Raw genomic sequence first — 21,261 nt, forward strand, 5'->3', positions numbered from 1 at the left:
GAGTTTTCTGGATAACAGTGTATATACTGTAAAGAGATAATGTGTTTATATCTACTGGGAAGGCTGTATGCCTGTGTATGCATATTCACTTATACTTAAGGAGGAAGAGGAGGTTAAGGTATATGCAGAATAAACGCAAGCTGCTCTAAAATGGTTCAAATAGTGTTGATTCATTGACTCAACGTATAGAGCGAAAACAGTGAAAAAATCACACAGGTATAGTTGTGCTTGAAAAATAAACAGATACAGAACTTCATTATCATCATATAAAATCATTTTGAAGGGATGACTTTGGTATTTTTTAATTTCACATCTTCTCAGTTTTCTTATGATTTTCATTTCCACTTATAACCTAATGTTTATAAATCAAAATTTATTTCATATGTGAGAGCAGGGATTGTTTGTAAACTTCAATCTCAATGCATTCCTTAAGTTTTTTAAAATGAGGGGTTGGGGATAGTGATTCTGGTCAGCAAAACTATCAACAATTCAGGGTCATTCAGCTGATTTGGCTGTTGATGTTATAAGAACTAATACTTTTATCTAAAACTTGAATATGAAAGCAAAAAACAATTTTAATTTGCAAACAGACGGTTCCAAAATTATTTTATTCGCATTCCAGTTTAACATAATCTGTTGTGTGAAATGTGTTTCTTATTTATTCACTAATGTCTCTTTTAATAAAGCAGTGGGAACTAACTGGTTCCTTCTTAATCAAAACCATGATTTCCTAAACATAAGCTATGTGATTCTGTTACAAGTTGCCACATATAGATCTCTTTGGTCAGTCTTTTCTCCTCCCACTCTATCGAAATAAACAAACAGTAAAATAATTATACATACTGAGAGATCAAAGTAAATATGACTAATGCATAGCAAAAATTTTAAAAACCCTCTGGAACAAGGAAAGCATTAGGTTGCAGAACATATACTTAACATTTAAACAAATATAAGAAACTGAACAATCAATAATTTGATATCATTAGCAACAGATGTACAAGCTATATGCAAGGAGATTTTGAAATAAACATGTTCAGTGTATAGTTTGTGGAATTCATTCCAAATGCAGCAGAACTATTTAAGTCTGAAGTATTTTAAAGTTTTCACTTAGCTCACAGCAGTCTTTGTCTTTATGTGAGTTGCATTTGAGTTTTGGAAGTTGATTAGCTGTCTGTGCACATTCATAGAAGTTTGTAACAGATGTTTGGGTGCAGTTACAAATTAAAATCAACACGAGACAATTTCCTCACAGGACTAGTCTCAACAGTAATCGCCTACCTTTTTTACTTCTCTTCTAAATAGTGCCTTATCTTAATTTTTCTATTGCAACATTGTGATATAGTGTTCCTAGCAATTTTAGGCAGTTAATACTACAACTAATACTGATACTACTGCTGTAACTAACAAGACTGCTACTTATAGGAAGTGTTCTTATAGTAATGATCCACAATTGAAATAGCAGGTGTGACCTATAGAGCTCCATTAGATTCAGCTTCATGTTATTCGATGAACTATCCTTTTTGAATGAGCTTACCTAGGTTTTGAGATCTTCAGGAAAGAATATTTTGTCCCCCTCATGATCCTTGCAAGTAAAATCTTTTAGTGGCTGTTCCCATGCTCAGATCTATATTCTTTGAGAGGCTAGTCTAAGCTCCTCTGTGCTTTCCTTCCAGGGGGAGGTGGCAACTTTTTTTTGTTTTAACAGGCCTTTGCAAACTATTGTTTAAGAGTTCACTCTATTGTTTTTGTTTATCATTCTCTAATGGATTTGCTTTTAATTTGCATTGAATTTTATTCATAGTTTAATTATATTTTAATTTTTGTAAAATTGTGCTGAAGTGAACTATGTGGTGTAAATTAAGGATCTTGTGTCTGTTTCCATTTTTATAAGCTATCCTGAGTTCTAGAGCTAAGGAAAAGTTAAGATATATAGGGCCCCCCGGTGACGCAGCATGTTAGAGCGCTAAGCTGCTGAACTTATGGACTGAAAGGTCCCAGGTTCGAATCCAGGGGGGTGGAGTGAGCACCCATGGTTAGCCCCAGCTTCTGCCAACCTAGCAGTTCAAAAACATGCAAATGTGAGTAGATCAATAGGTACTGCTCTGGCGGAAAGGTAACAGCGCTCCATGTAGCCACATGACCATGGAGGTGTCTACAGACAATGAGGGCTCTTCGGCTTAGAAATTGAGATGAGCACCAACCCCCAGAGTCGGACACAACTGGACTTAATGTCAGGGGAAAACCTTTACCTTTGCTCTCTCTATATAGAGTATTATATACAGTATATATAATGCAGTGAACACTCTTTATAAATAGTAAATCTGCCTTGGATCCTTCTTGCACTATTTTTATCATAAGGTATGCTTTCGTGAGATAGAGTCTCATCATATTTGGAAATACTCCATTTCTATCAGTATGCAATCCTAGTTTTTTCTGACTGAATACACACTGAATGCAGACGGGATGCATGCTGACCCCATCACACCCAAATGCTATGATTCTTACCTTCAGAAAATGCTGTGCTTTGTCCCCTCACACCTCAAAAGGTTAGCTCCTCCCAATGCATTCAGAAGACTTCCTAGGTCACTCCCTGACCTTTTTTAAAAATTCTAAATCTGTGCAGTGACATATCCTCAAAGTCTTGAATTACTGCTCTTGCGAGATTTAAAAACATACATTTGTGCAGTAAATGCATTTGCCTGATTGCTATCATTTGATGTGAAATACAAAGGTCTGAGGAATCTAATATGGAGTTCTGAGGAATCTAATGTTATCTGATTTCTAAATGATAGATTATTGATTAATTAGATTCCTTTGTGAATTTACTGATGATACTGCTGTGGTTAGTCATTCAGTTTTATCAAGCTGAACAAGAGGCAATGCAGAGGCCACAACAGTTTCTGACAATGCTGCTTCTCCTGAAGAGGCATAATACAGTAGAGTCTCACTTATCCACGCTAAACGGGCCGGCAGAAGTTTGGATAAGCAAATATCTTGGATAATAAGGAGGGATTAAGGAAAAGCCTATTAAACATCAAATTAGGTTATGATTTTACAAATCAAGCACCAAAACATCATGTTATACAACAAATTTGACAGAAAAAGTAGTTCAATACGCAGTAATGCTATGTAGTAATTACTGTATTTACGAATTTAGCACCAAAATAGCACGATATATTGAAAACATTGACTACAAAAATGGCTTGGATAATCCAGAAGCTTGGATAAGCGAGGCTTGGATAAGTAAGACTCTACTGTAGTTAAAAACAAAACCCTGTTGCTTCAATATAGATAAAACAGAGGAAGAAATTGTGCAGATTCTGGTTAAAAAATTAAATATATATATAATGAGGTGAAGCAGAAATGTCTGATTTCCTTAATCCTGGAGAGCTTTCTCCTTCGACATCCCAAACAGAAATGGCAGCTGCTTCCATCATGACCAGTCTGAGGTCAAACTATCATTGCTGACAGGGTGCATACTAATTTCCTGATCACATGCAAAAGCAGAGCTTCAGCAGTGGAAAACTGTAGCATTTAAAATACTACTATTAGAATATCATCTAGAAATACTCCATTTCTGAGACGTTTTACAGACAGATTTTGATGGAATGGAGTAAACGTCATCTGATGGGCCCTGTTGGTAATTTTTCCCAATCAGTCTTTCCTAATGTGATGAGGTCCTCGGTGGATTTTCCACTCATGTTATAGAATAGTTTTATCACAAATATACTGGAATCTAAATCTATCAAGACATCCTTAGTCAACAGTAAATATCAATATTGGCTTCATAATTTATGCAGTTTTCTTGTCTTCCTGCTACTGTAAAACCCCATGTATCAGGATAGGATCAATGTTACTCAGAAAAATCCTGCCTTGCTTATGGCGCTGTATATTGTTGAATTCCAATATGAAATTTTTGTAAACCTCTAAATACATGACAGAAGAATTAAATACCGGTATGTATGATGAGTTTGTATGATGGATTGAGCTGGGCAGGATAACTAATGCCAATATATTCTGTGCAATAAGGAGATGCCTAATATGTCCAAAATACATTTATTTCACTACAATGATGTCTATTTCCTTTTTATCAGTTCAGGGAAAGATGATGAATCTATGCCAGTTGTTTACTTTTGTTTCATTTGCTTCTGCCCTTTTCAATCTTCAGTAAACAATTTTAAAAATTCCCTAACTGATGAAAGAAACAATATTTCTCTCCCACCCTTTTTAATACTAGGGCTCTTCAGTGCTTGCTGATTTCAGGGCCGTTTCACTATCCCTTGACTTTGCAATAGCGAGGCATTTCTATCTGTTCAAATGCTTTGTGCGGTTCTGAATATTTGTTTTCTGAAGCAATGATGAGAGTTCTCCAGAATATTGTAGCATAATTTTTGTACTGAGAGAGCATAGCTAATAAACTTGCAGAATGGCATGAAGATTCTTGATATGACTGTTACAACTTTTGGAGTGCACTAGAGCATGTTTTTCTTCACTGTCAAATAGTTTCATTTAGTAGTATAACAACATGTACTGTATGTTTTCAGGTTTTCTTTAAAAATAATTCAGGGAAAGTCTGTGGTTTTAAATCATATGAATGCTTTCTATTCTTTATATTCTGGTGATTAAATGTTTTCCTCATCACAAACACAGCAAGGACCAAGTACAGAGAGCACAATAATCCCAAATAAACAGTTCAAGAGGAGGTCACAGGGGCTTACATGTCTTTACACTAATGCTCAGAGCATGGGAAATAAGCAAGACGAACTCCAACTCCTAGCACAGCACCACACATACGATGTCATAGGCATCACTGAAACCTGGTGGGATGACTCCCATCACTGGAATTTAACCATTGAGGGCTATAACCTCTTTCACAGAAATAGAACAAAGGGGAGAGGAGGGGGAGTAGCTTTATATGTCAAAAACAGTTACGTTGCAGAAGAAATGCAAGACTGTAATCCGGGAAACCAGCTTGAAAGCATCTGGATAAGAATCAAGGGAACCGGGACTCAAAAAGATCTTGTCGTGGGTGTCTACTACAGACCTCCGAGTCAGGATGAAGGACTTGATGAAGCCTTCTGTCAACAGCTGACCAAACAGGCACAAAGAAGAGATATAGTAGTCATGGGCGATTTCAATTATCCCGATATCTGCTGGAAAACAAACTCAGGCAAGAGTACAAAGTCCAACAAATTCCTCACTTGCCTTGCAGATAATTTTATGGTCCAGAAGGTAGAAGAGGCAACAAGGGGATCAGCAACTCTTGATCTAATCTTAACAAATGTGGAAGACCTGATCAATACAGTTGAAGTGGTTGGATCCTTAGGGGCAAGTGACCATGTGCTCCTGCAGTTTGCAATACAAAGGAATGCTGAAACTAAGACAAGTCAAACACGCTTTCTGGACTTTAAGAGAGCTGACTTCCAAAAAATGAAGGAATTACTGAGCGGCATTCCATGGACGCCGATATTAAAAAACAAGGGAGTTAAGGATGGATGGGAGTTTTTCAAAAGTGAAATACTCAAGGCGCAAATGCAAACAGTGCCAACAAAGAAGAAAAATAAGACAAGTGCAAAGAAGCCAGAATGGATGTCCAAAGAACTTCTAACTGAGCTAAAGCTCAAAAGTGACATGCACAAGAAGTGGAAAAGGGGAGAAATCACTAAAGAAGAATTCAAACGTATAGCCAACACCTGTAGGGAAAAGGTTCGCAAGGCTAAAGCGCAAAATGAGCTCAGGCTTGCCAGGGACATAAAAAACAACAAAAAAGGCTTTTTTTGCTTATGTTGGTAGAAAAAGGAAGAAAAAGGAGGCGATAGGGCCATTGCAAGGAGAAGATGGGGTGATGGCGACAGGGGACAGGGAAAAGGCAGAACTGCTCAATGCCTTCTTTGCCTCGGTCTTCTCAGAAAAAGATAGCCATCTTCAACCTCAGCAACACGGAATGGACGAAGGATTGGGGGAAATCCAACCCCAAATAGGGAGACACGTTGTCCAGGAACACCTGGCCTCTCTAAACGAATTCAAGTCCCCAGGGCCAGATCAGCTACACCCAAGAGCATTGAAGGAACTAGCGGAAGTTATTTCAGAACCACTGGCAATTATCTTCGAGAGTTCTTGGAGAACGGGAGAAGTCCCAGCAGATTGGAGGAGGGCGAATGTGGTCCCTATCTTCAAGAAGGGAAAAAAGAACGACCCAAACAATTACCGTCCGGTCAGCCTCACATCAATACCAGGCAAAATTCTGGAAAAGATCATTAAGGAAGTGGTCTGCGAACACTTAGAAACAAATGCGGTCATTGCTAATAGTCAACACGGATTTACCAAAAACAAGTCATGCCAGACTAATCTGATCTCTTTTTTCGATAGAGTTACGAGTTGGGTCGATACAGGGAATGCTGTGGATGTAGCGTACCTGGATTTCAGTAAGGCCTTCGACAAAGTCCCCCACGACCTTCTGGCAAACAAACTAGTAAAATGTGGGCTAGACAAAACTACGGTTAGGTGGATCTGTAATTGGCTAAGCGAACGAACCCAAAGGGTGCTCACCAATGCGTCGTCTTCATCATGGAAAGAAGTGACAAGTGGAGTGCCGCAGGGCTCCGTCCTGGGCCCGGTTCTGTTCAACATCTTTATTAACGACTTAGACGAAGGGTTAGAAGGCACGATCATCAAGTTTGCAGACGACACAAAACTGGGAGGGATAGCTAACACTCCAGAAGACAGGAGCAGAATTCAAAACGATCTTGACAGACTAGAGAGATGGGCCAAAACTAACAAAATGAAGTTCAACAGGGACAAATGCAAGATACTTCACTTCGGCAGAAAAAATGGAAATCAAAGATACAGAATGGGGGACGCCTGGCTTGACAGCAGTGTGTGCGAAAAAGACCTTGGAGTCCTCGTGGACAACAAGTTAAACATGAGCCAACAATGTGATGCGGCTGCTAAAAAAGCCAATGGGATTCTGGCCTGCATCAATAGGGGAATAGCGTCTAGATCCAGGGAAGTTATGCTCCCCCTCTATTCTGCCTTGGTCAGACCACACCTGGAATACTGTGTCCAATTTTGGGCACCACAGTTGAAGGGAGATGTTGACAAGCTGGAAAGCGTCCAGAGGAGGGCGACTAAAATGATTAAGGGTCTGGAGAACAAGCCCTATGAGGAGCGGCTTAAAGAGCTGGGCATGTTTAGCCTGCAGAAGAGAAGGCTGAGAGGAGACATGATAGCCATGTACAAATACGTGAAGGGAAGTCATAGGGAAGAGGGAGCAAGCTTGTTTTCTGCTGCCCTGCAGACTAGGACACGGAACAATGGCTTCAAACTACAGGAAAGGAGATTCCACTTGAACATCAGGAAGAACTTCCTCACTGTGAGAGCTGTTCGACAGTGGAACTCTCTCCCCGGGGCCGTGGTGGACGCTCCTTCCTTGGAGGCTTTTAAGCAGAGGCTGGATGGCCATCTGTCGGGGGTGCTTTGAATGAGATTTCCTGCTTCTTGGCAGGGGGTTGGACTAGATGGCCCATGTGGTCTCTTCCAACTCTACTATTCTATGATTCTATGATTCTATGATTCTAACTGTATTAAGTCACACATATCATTTTACAGTCACAGAAAGACTTGGGGAATGGCTCCTGGTGAAATCATGTGTTTCAGTGGGCCATCAACAGGGCTTGCTCTAGTGGGCTCTGAATAGAACATTCTCTTGGATTGTTAGCAAGTATAATTGTTGATGACGTGTTTGCACTTCATCTCTTTTATATGTAGTTTCTGGAGATGAGAAGCCATCCCATCTCTGCAAAATCTTATGGAAGAACTGTCCTTTTGGCCTCATGAATTACAGATGTTCACGTATGGTTTTTTTGGCCTGATACCAGATACTAAATAGCATTGATGGATAGTTGGGGTAAACATAAAGTTAAATGTTGACTGGAAATGAGATTTCTGAAATTACTCCCTTGTTTCTAGTTAGGGTGAGCGGGCTGTGATTAAAAGAAATAAGTAGTTAAGATAATCATGGTTTTTAAATAAATTGCCACATGAAAAGCACCTCCCAAGCTCTAGAGGGGTTCAGTGTAGTTGAAATGATGTAACAATATAGCTGCTAGAGTAGTCTACCGCAGAACAATTTCTTGAGACTACTGGTAGCATTGTGGACTTATAAACATGTTGTCCTCCTGTGGAAATGGGCATATGGCGCCAACGTTAGAAGTACCTAGACAGAACCTTTAAAAAACATTATTTCTCTTTATATTATTATTCTGCTGCATGAATATCTTAATACAGGCTGTAGTCATCTGTTTATGCAATTGATCTATGCTATAAGTATTTTCTGTAGTAAAATAATACATTGAAGGTGATGTAAAGGAAATCTAACTTTTTTCTTTGTAATATGATTCCGTCAAACCTTGTTAACATTAATGGCCGGACTGTCCAAAATCTGCTGCTTTAAAATAGGTGGGATGGTAACAATGTGGAATACGATCTGAGTTGCATTGTTGGAAAGTGACACTGTCTGCCAGCAGCTTGGAAAAAGCTATTGAGTAATGACATTTTCCATTCAAGACGGTCCTTATTGAGGAAGGTTTAAAATGTATGTTTGCAGTGTGGTTGTGCAGAAAGGGCCCTGATAATATGGGGAAATGCATTATACCTGGAGCCAGCCAGATAGTATATATGGGATTCCTATTCTGGCTAGCAATGAAAAGGTTAATGGCCTGACAACATTTCCACGTTAAAACTTTATTTTTATAGGATTATATAGCTTACCCCCAAAAGTGGGTTTTAATGGAAACTTGGCAATAGTTTTAGCCCAGAAATGTATTTGGGGTTTACAATCTTTCAAATATATTGGGTTCATTAAAAAGTGTAGGTAGTGTTTTTGTAATATATATATATTACATAGTAATTAGTAAAAATAAAAAGGGCAGGCCTTACATTGGGGAAACCTTTTTATTTTGACTTTACACCTGTATAAATGCAGGCATAATTTTGTTCCCTATCATGTTTGTTGAAAGAAAGTAGAATTTCAGGTGTTTGATTTTATTGTGATTTTAATAGATTAAAAAAAACAACCATCTGATCGGAAAATTTCATTGCTAATAAGTACCATAACATACTGAGTTGCTATAATTCACTAAATGAATTAGAAGATGCCTAGAGTTGATTAGGATATGACACATTAGCAGAGATTAAAGTATGGGAATCACCTTTCCTTTATATGTGTTGATAATGATTTATCTAAAATACTGATGTAACAGATAATTTGTTTAGTGGTTTATTTTAAAACATGGATGTGACAGTATGGTACTAAGAAAAAGAACATTCTATGCATTTTAACTTAAGTAGGCTATATCAGTAATCCAGGTTTGAATTTAAATCTTTCTGTGATTTTGGGGGAAATGAATATTAATGTGTATTGATATTTTGGGATAATTTAAATTCTTTTAATACCATTTCAAGGATTTACTACGTGCTATAGGAATGGAAGAAATAATAAAAAGAACAAGAATAAACTACAAAAGTGTAAAGTTATTTTGTACTTCTGTTGCTCATGAAAGAGGATGGGTAAAAAACACCTGATTTCAAGATAATTTAAATATTTTTAAAACAATTAAATCAGTTCTTAAAATTTTTTAAATGTTCTAAATAGGATACGATTTTCTTAGTTCATTTTTTTTATTCCCAACTAGTATTGGCCCAGTAAATCAGTGAGAACTTGGTAAATCAGCATTTATTTCAATACATCAATTTAATGGATCTCTTCTGGTTGAGACAAAAAAAAATTCAATGTAGGGCTCATTTTTTCTTGACTCATCTAAAAATAACAAGTTAAATTAAATTTTATCATGAGCATATTCTGTACGTTTTTATCATCTTATACAAATGAACGGCTCTATCACACTTAAAAACTAGGATATAATCATCATCATCATCATCATCATCGTCATCTTTATTTGTAGACCTCCCTATCATATTGACACACTCAAAAGCTAGGATCTTATTGACTGATGTAGCCAGGCTGATATATGTGGTGACAATGGTGTAGAGCAGGGGTCCCCAAACTAAGGCCCGGGGGCCGGATTCGGCCCATCGAAGCCATTTATCCGGCCCCCACAGCACAAGGGCAGAAGGGGGTTGGGCTAAATGGCCCAAGGGGTCACTTCACTTACAACCATTATTATTATTACTTATTATTATTATTATTATTAACATTGAGGCTGGATGGCCATATGTCAGGGATGCTTTGCTTGTGCTTTTGGTGTACAGAGGCAGATGGGGGTTGGACTAAATGTCCCAAGGGGTCTCTTCTAACCCTCTTTATTATTATTTTATTATGACACAGCAAACAAGATAGATATGCTGGATTTCATATCACAAAATCACAAGTCGAACACTACCCAAGTGTCTAGGACTGTGTGATGTATTTTCGGATGATGCGCGCAGATCTCAGTAGGGTGGCCTTTTGCAGTTGGCAGATCGTAATTTTGTCAATGTCTATTGTTTCCAAATGCCGGCTGAGATCTTTTGGCACGGCACCCAGTGTGCCGATCACCACAGGGACCACCTGCACTGGTTTCTGCCAGAGTCTTTGAAGTTCAATCTTATTTTATTACTATTATTATTATTATTATTATTATTATTATTACTATTAACATTGAGGTTGGGTGGTCATCCATCAGGGGTGCTTTTCTTGTGCTTTTGGTGCACAAAGGCAGAAGGGGATTTGACTCAATGGGCCAAAGGGTCTCTTCCAACCCTCTTTATTATTATTATTATTATTATTATTATTATTATTATTATTATTTATTGCTCAGTGGCCAACTATAGTCTGGCCCTCCAATGGTTCGAAGGATCATGAACTGGCCCCCTGTTTAAAAAGTTTGGGGACCCCTGGTGTAGAAGAAGTAGCAAGAGCACAATTACAGTGGACACATATCTCAGGAGTTTGCAGGGCATCTTCCTTTCTTGCCAGTGATGGTATTCACTGTCTTTCTTCCACAACCAATGTGCACCCTTGCAAGAAGAGCTTGATATCAGCCTAACACCTACGTAGGATTCCAGCCTAAGCTATTGTTAAATGTGGGCTTATCTTTTCATGAAAGTGATGCTAGTCCTTTCAGTGGTAAAAAAGTAATTAAATTTGAACTTTCATTTACAATTTCTCACCGTGATATTATGGAGATACAGACTACGCAAGACTCCTCCAATGAGTGGATCTAGGTCAAGACGGACAGTATAGGAGTCATCAGACATGATTCTGGTTGCCTCTGTACAATGCATCAAGAAGTGTCTATTTCTATCTTTAACCTTTTTATTATATTTATTTATGTGCCAATTTCTGTTTCTTAAAAGAGGAAAACAGGAATGTGTGTTTTCAAATCCAGAAGTCATGGTATATACTGGGGAGTTGATGGCTGTCTGCTAGTCTTGGAAATATTAAAACTACAGCTGGCATCATTTCTGTGAAAATGTTTGGTGGTTCAAATATTTTCTAGGAGTGTGCAAAACAGCAGAAATCCATTCTGTTTTTGGGAAGATTCTGGAGATTGGGGGGGGGGGGGGCATACGGATTCATAATTTGGGATCCAAAGTTCAGTTTCAGGAAGAATCTTCCCGAAAACAAGGGGGGCACCCAAAATTCAAAATGAAAACAGAATTGATTTCTGTCATTTTGCACAAGCCTAATATTCTCACACATTTGGTTTAACATTTGTTTCCATTTACCTTTTTCATAGAGCTTTTACTGTACATACATTTACAAAAATAGATATTCTAATTTTTCTTCAGTGTAGAGTGTTGTGACATTAATGGTGTTGTCACTAAAGAGAAAGCATTTTCAGCTGTTCATTCTCAATTAAAAAATCCCTATTGTGTTTTTTATTCTCAAGTTATTTTATTTATTTGTTACAGTGGAACGAGTTGAAAGAGACAACATGTCAGAATATTGTGTTCTTGGTCAACGTCCCATGCACTTACCAAATATCAACCAGCTGGCAACCTTGGGCAAAACAAATGAACAGTCTCCTCATGGTCAAATTCACCACAGTACTCCAATCCGAAATCAAGTGCCAACTTTGCAGCCAATCATGAGTCCTGGTCTTCTTACACCTCAGCTCAATCCACAACTTGTAAGGCAGCAGATAGCAATGGCTCACTTGATAAACCAACAGATTGCAGTAAGCCGACTACTGGCTCATCAGCACCCACAAGCTATAAACCAACAGTTTCTAAACCATCCACCCATTCCTAGATCCATCAAGCCAGAGCCAACGAATTCATCAGTGGAAGTCTCTCCAGATATCTACCAGCAAGTCAGGGATGAGTTGAAGCGAGCTAGTGTATCCCAAGCTGTTTTTGCAAGAGTGGCTTTCAATCGCACACAGGTATTATATTTTATTTGCTTCAAACCTTTTTACACTACTACTGAGTTAGGAAAGGGTGCTGTTGCACTACAAACATTCTCTGCCCTCACATTTATAGCCTTAAAAAAGACGTCATAAAAGAAAAAACCAATTGTGAGGGAGCAGGGGGAAACCAAGTAAATCCAGGTACTATTTTTAAAATATATTTTTAGCCTAATCCCTCAATTTCCTTCAAAAACAGTAATAATGTGACATTTTAAATAATGATATTTTGTGTGCCGTTTCAAAAATCTAGAAAATGATGCCTTCTTACCTCCTAATTTTGTCCCATTTTAAAACTGGGTTTAATCCAATGTTCATTGCTCCTGGGAAAGAGCCATAGGAATTAATGAGACTTGATATTCACAATAATATCAGTGGGTCAGCTGTGAAAAGGACTAACATTGGATTTAGTCCTTTAATTTGCATGGATTCTTAAATCTTGATTTAAATGATTGGGGAGAGAGGAAAAGATGGGAATATCAAGGTTTTCCTTTTCTATCTCCTCGCATTCGTTAGAAGGAACTATGATAATCTTAAAACAAGGTCTTGTTATCTGCTAAATGTATCAGTCTGTCAAGAAAGACAGGGCATCATACATCTATTCCTCCTCAGGTTGTGTATTTTCATCCTTCCTTTTCAATTATTATTATTATTATTACTACTACTACTACTACTACTACTACCACTACTCCGCTTTATCTCCCCCAAAGGGGACTCTGAGTGGCTAATTAATTGCGCAATGTTTCTTTTCCAAATGAACACAATATAAAGAAAATATTTTGCCTGCTAGTCTTCAGGAAGACTAGTTAAACTGTTGCTTGCATAAATTCAAAGTTGCACGCATATTTTCGACTGGCATTTTATGTGGTGTTTCTTAGGACAAACTCCAAGTAGAGACTGCTTAATACATTAGCCAATTTCTTGTCAATTTTAACTCAGAATCACCCTTCTACAATTTTTAATAAGAGTTATGGATATCTTTCCACCTGCAGTTGAAAAAGCAGTTTGGGAGAGGGCATGTTTTAAGTTGGAGACGAAAGAAAATAAGAGAAAGCAGCCTTCCCCATTTGCTATGTCTTGCCTCATTACTGCCTATCTATCCTGCTTTGGATAGTCAAAACCATGGAGGAAAGAAGTACAGAAGCTGTGTAGTTCATAGTTTGAGCCCTAGGGGAGATTTGTGTAGCAAATGATTGATAGGAAAAAACAGTCTTGGAGAAGGTAATTTGATATAAAGAGAGTGCTGGGAAAGAGGTACTACTGTACTTAAGAATTTTCTTGCCTATACTGCTTTTTCACTCTCAGGCCCTTCTACACTGCTATATAAAATCCAGATGATCTGCTTTGAATATGGCATTGTAGACTTATATAATCCAGTTCAAAGCAGATAATGTGGATTATTTGTTTTGATAATCTTGCTCAGTTTGCTTCCACAGTTTCATTTGGCCCCTTTCATTAGTTTGCCCCGAATGCATATGAAATGGTTTAGATACCTCCTCCCTCAATTTCTTTGCTTCTTGTAGTTTTTCCTCAAGAAAACCAGTCATTGATTTTGTTTTATGAATTTGCATATATGGCGTATAATTTCACTATGAAGTAATGTGTATCAAATACTTCGAATGTTTGCAGTGTGACGCTTGTCTGTGAGAGGATGTGTATGCTGCTGTTATTATGAAGGGATTGTTTTTACATCAAATCAATAAATAATGTATATGTTTAAGCTTATATCTAAATTAAGATTTTTCTCTGTGTGTATGCATGTAGGAAAGCAATTGTACATGCGCCTAGTTGTGGGTAATTGTTCAGAATAGCTTATTTCAGCTCCATTCTTGAATCTGAAAGCATTACAGAAGCAGGCCAGGAGTAAGAACTTATATGGCAATTTTCCTCTCTGTTTCTCTCCTGAATGTCTACACAGCACAGGGCAGTTGTCTGTTCTACTAGATTAATGATTTTCTTTGGCATTGCCATGTCGAAAATGCCATGTTATGTGGGAACTAATTAACATTGCAGCATATTTTCATTACTTCCTTTCTGCCGTTAAGTTTATAAGATGACTACAGCCAGCAAAAACATTCTCTTTGAATCAACATGAATGAATTTTTGAGGGTTAGCCTTGAGGATATCAAATAAAAATTATAGTGGAATGCATGAGTACTTCCTTTTTAAAATGCTGCTTTTAATTTGGAAAAGCATTTCATCCCTTTAGGATCTTAACCTGTTTGGTGTCTATATGTAAAGCCCAATACAATACATGTAGATATTATTGACACATTGACATATTTTGAACGTGAGCAAAAGGTCAGCAGCAATATTGGTTTTATATATTTTCTCCTACTGAATAGTGTGTTGTATTTTAGCAGGATTGTTAAATCTGTATTAATAGTACCCAAGCATACCGTAAAAGATAAAAGAAATGAATAACTATTCAGAATCCAAAGATAAAACTGGTGTTGGTGTTAGATTAAAATTAGTTTAAGCCAAATATGTAATGGAACAATAATGCAAATTCTGCTATAATATTTCCAAGAAATCACATATGCATGCAACAAATAACATTTAAAGCAGAGATTAATCTTTTCCTTTTTTGTATGGTTCAACTTTTCCTGTTTGCTGTTGGAAAAGCAATTTCCATTCCAATCTTTTAGCAGAGATCTAAACAGGCATAATGGTTTTGTGGCATATTGCATATATTAATGACCTGTTTTCATTACATTAGCATGTATAACAAAAGTATCTTCAACAGAAACAATTTTCCTGACAATAGGATGTATTGCTTTCACGCTTGTGAAACAATTAATGTCCTAACACTGAAAAACGTGTATATCAGTTTACAGATACCAGCATGTTTATATTAAGCTCATTGACTGACATGATAATCTGTGTTTCTCCATTTTTACTGTGGCTCCATGTCCACAACTATGTGACTTATAGATTTATAGCTGAAGCCTCAATACTGCACTTGTGGAATCTGAGGAAGTAGATAGTAATTCACAAAAACTTGTGTTACAATAAATCCGCCTTAAAGGTGATACAAGATTTCTCTTCCCCTTTCCTTCCCTAATTTTTATATTAAAACAAAGAAATACTAACCCACCATTTTCATTTTTTTACAATATTTCAGATTATTTAAACTCTTTATGTGAAAAAGCTAATGTTTAATTTCAAAATGTCTACAATTTAGCAGAATAATAGATTTTTATTGATATTATAGTCTTTATTCTAAAAACACAATCTGCATATTCTGTGTTGGATGTACTGGAACCCACAGATAAATTAAGGCTTGGAAAAAAGAACAGAAGCGAAAACAAAACAAAATAAAATGTCAGGGTAAAATACTGGACTTATAATTTTAAAAATGAAGAATTGTAAAAGTACCTGAGCATCTATAAGGCTTCTCTGCCATTTAAAAACAAAAATAAGTAAATATATCACAAATCAGTGTTACAAGTTTACACAATGAGAATGATTGATTGTATTTTGCGTTGAAGAAAATGTAGTGCAGAATTGACTGACTAGAGTAAAATTTATTCCTAAAGATCATTGGATTACCACAGTGCTTTGCATTGTGTGTATGTATAATTGTTGTAGGGACATATCAAGATTCTCCCCTTAAAAAACTCCAAAATCAAAAAGGATGTACAGTATTTCAAAGCTTTTGAAATGCTATAGCCACACATGAAAAACAAAATTCATCATGTAGGCAAAATAGTCATCCCCCTCTATTTGAAATTTTTATGGAGATGGCATGAGCCTATTTCAGAGATTATGCAATCATTGAGTTTATGTAAACTGAAGTGCTTGTATTATATGTAGAAGGTTTTAAATTTTTATGCATATGACAGTTCCTTTGATGAGAGTGACAATCCTAGTAGAAATGGGAGCTCACGTTAAAAACATGACTTAGAAAGATTGTGAATTACTTCTGTAAAACATTCACTTTAAGATTTTTCTGTCTTCTCCATGTCAGATAAAACATGATTAAAGGATTATAAAGGACTAGCTGTGCCCGGCCACGTGTTGCTGTGGCTTAGTCTGGTGGTGTTGGTCAGTCTACATTAGGTTGTATTTATGCTGTGACCTCCACCTTCTTTATACTCACATTAGTAGTAGTATTTGAAGTCTGTTACCTTCTTCAATTTTTGTGTTGATTGATAATTGCTTGAGATCCCTGTTGTCTTTGGTTTGTTGTTAGTTGTAATGTCTGATTCTGCTGAGTGCGGTTTATATTTTTATTGTGGTACAATAATCTTTTTTTTGTTTTGCCTGTGTAGGTGTTTATTATTATTGTTGTTGTAGTGGTCATGAAGGTTGGATAAGTTAGATGCTCCTGTATTGTTTTTTGGAGGCCCAGTGTAGCACTGACTGGCCTCTCAGCCTCAGTGCCTGGCTGTTTCTTGCCTGTGATGGTGTTGATTGTTGTTGTTGTTGTTGTTGTTGTTGTTGTTGTTGTTGTTATTATTGTAATTGTTTTTTTTGGAGGCCAAGTGTGAATGTAGGGATTGGGGAGGTGGATGAGTTGTGTTGTCAAATTTTGTATTTGTTATAGTCACAATGCATTGTTGTGAGTTTTGTGGGTCTGGATTGTGGTTTTGTGGTGTGGTTGTGTTGTTACAACTGAGAGGCAAGGCTTTTGTGTTGTGTTGCCAAGTTTTGTAGTTCTGGGGCGTTTAGTTGTGTGCCAAGTTTTGTATTTCTGGGGCGTTTAGTTGTGTTGTTATAGTCACGATGCACAGTTGTGAGTTTTGTGGGTCCGGATTGTGGTTTTGTGGTGTGGTTGTGTTGTTACAATCAGGAGGGAATGCTTTTGTGTTGTGTTGCCAAGTTTCGTATTTCTGGGGCGTTTAGTTGTGTTGTTATAGTCATGATGCCTTGTTGTGAGTTTTGTGTGTCCAGTGTGGTTTTGTGGTGTGGTTGTGTTGTTACAACTGAGAGGCAAGGCTTTTGCATTGTTTTGCCAAGTTTTGTATTTCTGGAGCGTTTAGTTGTGTTGTTATAGTCACGATGCGTTGTTGTGAGTTTTGTGGGTCCGGATTGTGGCTTTGTGGTGTAGTTGTGTTGTTACAACTGGGAAAAAGGCTTTTGTGTTGTGTTGTCAAGTTTTGTATTTCTGGGGCGTTTAGTTGTGTGGCAAGTTTCGTATTTCTGGGGCGTTTAGTTGTGTTGTTATAGTCACGATGCGTTGTTGTGAGTTTTATGGGTCCGGATTGTGGTTTTGTGGTGTGGTTGTGTTGTTACAACCTGGAGGGAAGGCTTTTGCGTTGTGTTGCCAAGTTTCGTATTTCTGGGGCGTTTAGTTGTGTTGTTATAGTCATGATGCGTTGTTGTGAGTTTTGTGGGTGTTGTGTGGTTTTGTGGTGTGGTTGTGTTGTTACAACTGGGAGGCAAGGCTTTTGCATTGTGTTGCCAAGTTTTGTATTTCTGGGATGTTTAGTTGTGTTGTTATCGCATGATGCGTTGTTGTGAATTTTGTGGGTCTGGATTGTGGTTTTGTGGTGTGGTTGTGTTGTTGTAACCTGGAGGCAAGCCTTTTGCATTGTGTTGCCAAATTTCGTATTTCTGGGATGTTTAGTTTTGTTGTTATAGTCACTGCGCAAACAACTTTATCATTTTATATATATAGATTGCTTGCTTTCTCGCTTTAACCTTTCTGTTGCACCTTTCTCTCCACCATTCTTCTTTCTTGCCTCGTTTCATGTCTTTACAATATATTTCTCTTACTCTGCTGCAACATCACTCTCTCTTACTTGCCTCACCTTGCCCCTTCACTATGTAGTTCTCTCTTGTCCTTTCACTCTGCTGCTTGCATTTGTCACTCTTCTTTCCCTCATTGTGCTTTCTGCCACCACCTTTTTCTTTTGCATCTTTTGTTTCCTTATGTCTACCTCTCACCCTTTTCCACTATACCTCTCACTCTCCTTTTGCTCTTTTCCTCCTTAATTCACCCTACACCATCATCATGCCTCCCTCCTTGCCACTTCAACGTTTGCATGTCTCACCCCCTTTGCCTCCTACCCCCTCACATTCTCATTCTTTTACATTTACCTTCTCTGGCACATTCTATCCGCGTGCTGTACCTTCTATCCTCCCATGTTTCTCCCAATTTTAATTCAACTCAGCCCAGTGCTGTGCTGCCTTTCCTTGCTGCTGTTGCCCACCCTGCGCTTTCACTTTCTTCCCTCCTTTTGCTTCGCTTCATACTTCTGTCTGCCTGTTGTTTGTTTTTTGTTTTTGTTTTAAAATCCATACTGCTTCACTCTAGTGCATCCATGGGCAAACTAAGGACCAGGGGCTGGATCCAGCCCTCTGGGCTCTTACTTCAGGCCCTCTCCATTTTCTCTGAACTCTTGGCATAAGGACATGGTGGTCCACTGCATCCTTATGCAGAACCTGTGTTATTAAACTGTGATTTCAAACTGTTTTCTAATCTATTCTTTTATAACTGCTTTGCTAGGGAACTGTGTTTCCCCTTCCCAGGGCCTATGTGCCCCACTTTGTGCTGGTTATGGACTGTAATAAAGAAAGATTGATTGATTTTAGAAAATACAGGGGAGGAAGGCACGCAGCAGCTGAGAGCCCTCTGAAGCGCTCTCAGCCACTACATGTCTCACCCTCACCCTGGCATGAGGACAGTGCAAGTGGCCCCCAGCCTTACGTTGAGAGGACGAACTAAGGAAGGCAAGCAGTGGCTGAGAGTCCTCCAGAGTGCTCTTGGCCATAGCCTATCTCACCCTCCTCCCAGCATAACGGCAAGAGAATAGCCCAAAGATCAGGGGAGGAGGATCGGGGCAATTGCCGCATGGGGCAAGCAGGAGTACAACCTGAGGATGACCCGGGTCCTGTCCTACTCTGCCCCCTCCCGGCCCCACCCTATCACATTCTGGGCCTCTCCCTTCTGGGCCGGTCCCACCCAGCGCGTGCCCGGCCACCCCCCCTCCCTCCCAGGCTGACCCTCTCAGCTGGGCCCACAATGTGGCTCTAAGGCAAAAATGTTTGCACATTCCTGCTCAATTGGCTTCATTGCTTCACAGGGTGTCTACAAAACAGTCATCAGCTACATTTTCTGGCAGAGCTGTAATTTTGACCAACAAAACTGGAATTTCCTATTGAGAGACAATGTGTCATGTGCCTGTATTGTACATATTAGTCTTGGGTGTGAAACTTCACACATTTGCTAAACATGTTCAAATGCAGAGGCCAGCTTGTTTCCTGCAAACAACTGACTAAAGACTGCCATATTTCCCCCCATCACTCTGTTCCTTCAGAGCTATACCTTTTTTAAGAAATGAAAGCTTGAACAGTGGCCCAAACAGTTACTATATTGCCTGCCTGAACATGAATGAAAGTTGGCTAATTGGGTGGTATGGCAGCCATAACATATGGCATCTTGAGCCTGAAAGTGAACAGGTACATCCATAGTCAGGAATGAAAAGAAAGTAGCTATCCCTGCTTAAGAAGTAATTTCTAACAAGTAACTATTTAGTACTCAGTTTTGCCTTTGTTCTCATGAAAGCCATTACATTAACTAATAGGATTTTTAAAATTAATTACCAGATGATGGACTGATATTTAATCTCAATTCAGTGTCCTGTGTAGGGTGTCTTGTAATTAGGTCCAGCTTCATAAAATATGTACTGTGGGGCTGGTTTAATAGATAAACTATTCTCTAATTTATTTTAAAGTCCAATGACCTACATATTCAGAGGCTGAAAACCCCTTTTACTAGCATTATTTTTCCCATGAGATCTTCCATCTGAGTAAATCTGTTAAATGAAGTAGAGGAAGCTTTGATCCAAACTAGGCTAAGTTGAAACAAATTGCTGACACACGTGTATTGGGGAAAGAGAGAAACGTCAAAATGGATTCTTAGTTAGATCTAAGCCTAGACATTTTCAGGGACTTTGTCAACAGTGTTCTCCATCCTTTTTTCCAGGCAAGGAGAGTGTTTGGGAGACACCTTAGTCATTGCCACAATACTTTTATCACAGCACTTCTTTTTGCTGTAATACTAGATACTAAGGAACTTGTATATGAAATATCTTTTCTCCAACTGATGACAGTTGAATCTCCTCTGATGTGTTTGCTTGAAAATGTTGAACAATGCTCTTTCTCTGTATTTAGATAAATGTATGCTGCAGTCACTGCTTGTATAAGTGTAATAAATTTTAGTTACGAATGATATTTTCTTAGGATAATCCTTGCTTTACTTCATAAAGCTCAATTGGTTTTTGTGGCACATGAAAAAATTGTAATATGTCAAGCACAGCTATCTAATATATATCAAATACCTGCTTTGAACTGGGTTGTCTGAGTCCACGCCACCATATATCCCAGTTCAAAGCAGATAATGTGAGGTTTTCTGTCTTGATATTCTGGGTTATATGGCTATGTGGAAGGGCCCTAAGGAAACATCTAATTGTACTGCTAATTGTAGGAAGAATTGCAAGTAATTTGACCTAACAGTGAATTTAAGCTACACCAGTTTTGATATCCAATGGTCACTTACATTTAAATAAGCAGTGAGAAAAAAAAAACCACATCTTGTGATAAGGGCCTTCTCTGTGGTGGCCCCCCGACTCTGGAACACCCTCCCCAAGGATCTCAGACAGGCCCCTACATTGGCAGTCTTCAGAAAGAACTTGAAGACCTGGCTGTTCCAATGTGCCTTCCCAGATTAATAGGAAATCTCCAATACCAAGTCCTATAAGCACTTTATTAGAACTTAGATTGCATATCGCACCCTGCACTTGCCCTATAAGCCTTATATTTCACCTGTCACACCAGCACTTTTAATCTTGTACCCATTACTCTGGCCCGGCCCAGTTTTATTGTGTTTTTGCGTATTGTTTACTGC

At 38.3% G+C, this 21,261-nt stretch overlaps 1 protein-coding gene across 3 annotated transcripts in view; it reads left to right on the top strand.

Annotated features, from left to right (window-relative positions):
* satb2 (SATB homeobox 2) overlaps positions 1 to 21,261 on the top strand; it is a 188,419-nt gene that overhangs the window by 107,818 nt on the left and 59,340 nt on the right. For all 3 annotated transcript variants that reach the window (XM_062962674.1, XM_003226080.4, XM_062962679.1), the window contains exon 7: positions 11,914 to 12,386. In XM_062962674.1, coding sequence (XP_062818744.1) covers positions 11,914 to 12,386 — 473 coding nt within the window. The remainder of the gene's footprint in view (positions 1 to 11,913; positions 12,387 to 21,261) is intronic.

The sequence above is a fragment of the Anolis carolinensis genome, chromosome 1 (genome assembly GCF_035594765.1).
Source record: "Anolis carolinensis isolate JA03-04 chromosome 1, rAnoCar3.1.pri, whole genome shotgun sequence".
Classification (NCBI taxonomy): domain Eukaryota; kingdom Metazoa; phylum Chordata; class Lepidosauria; order Squamata; family Dactyloidae; genus Anolis; species Anolis carolinensis.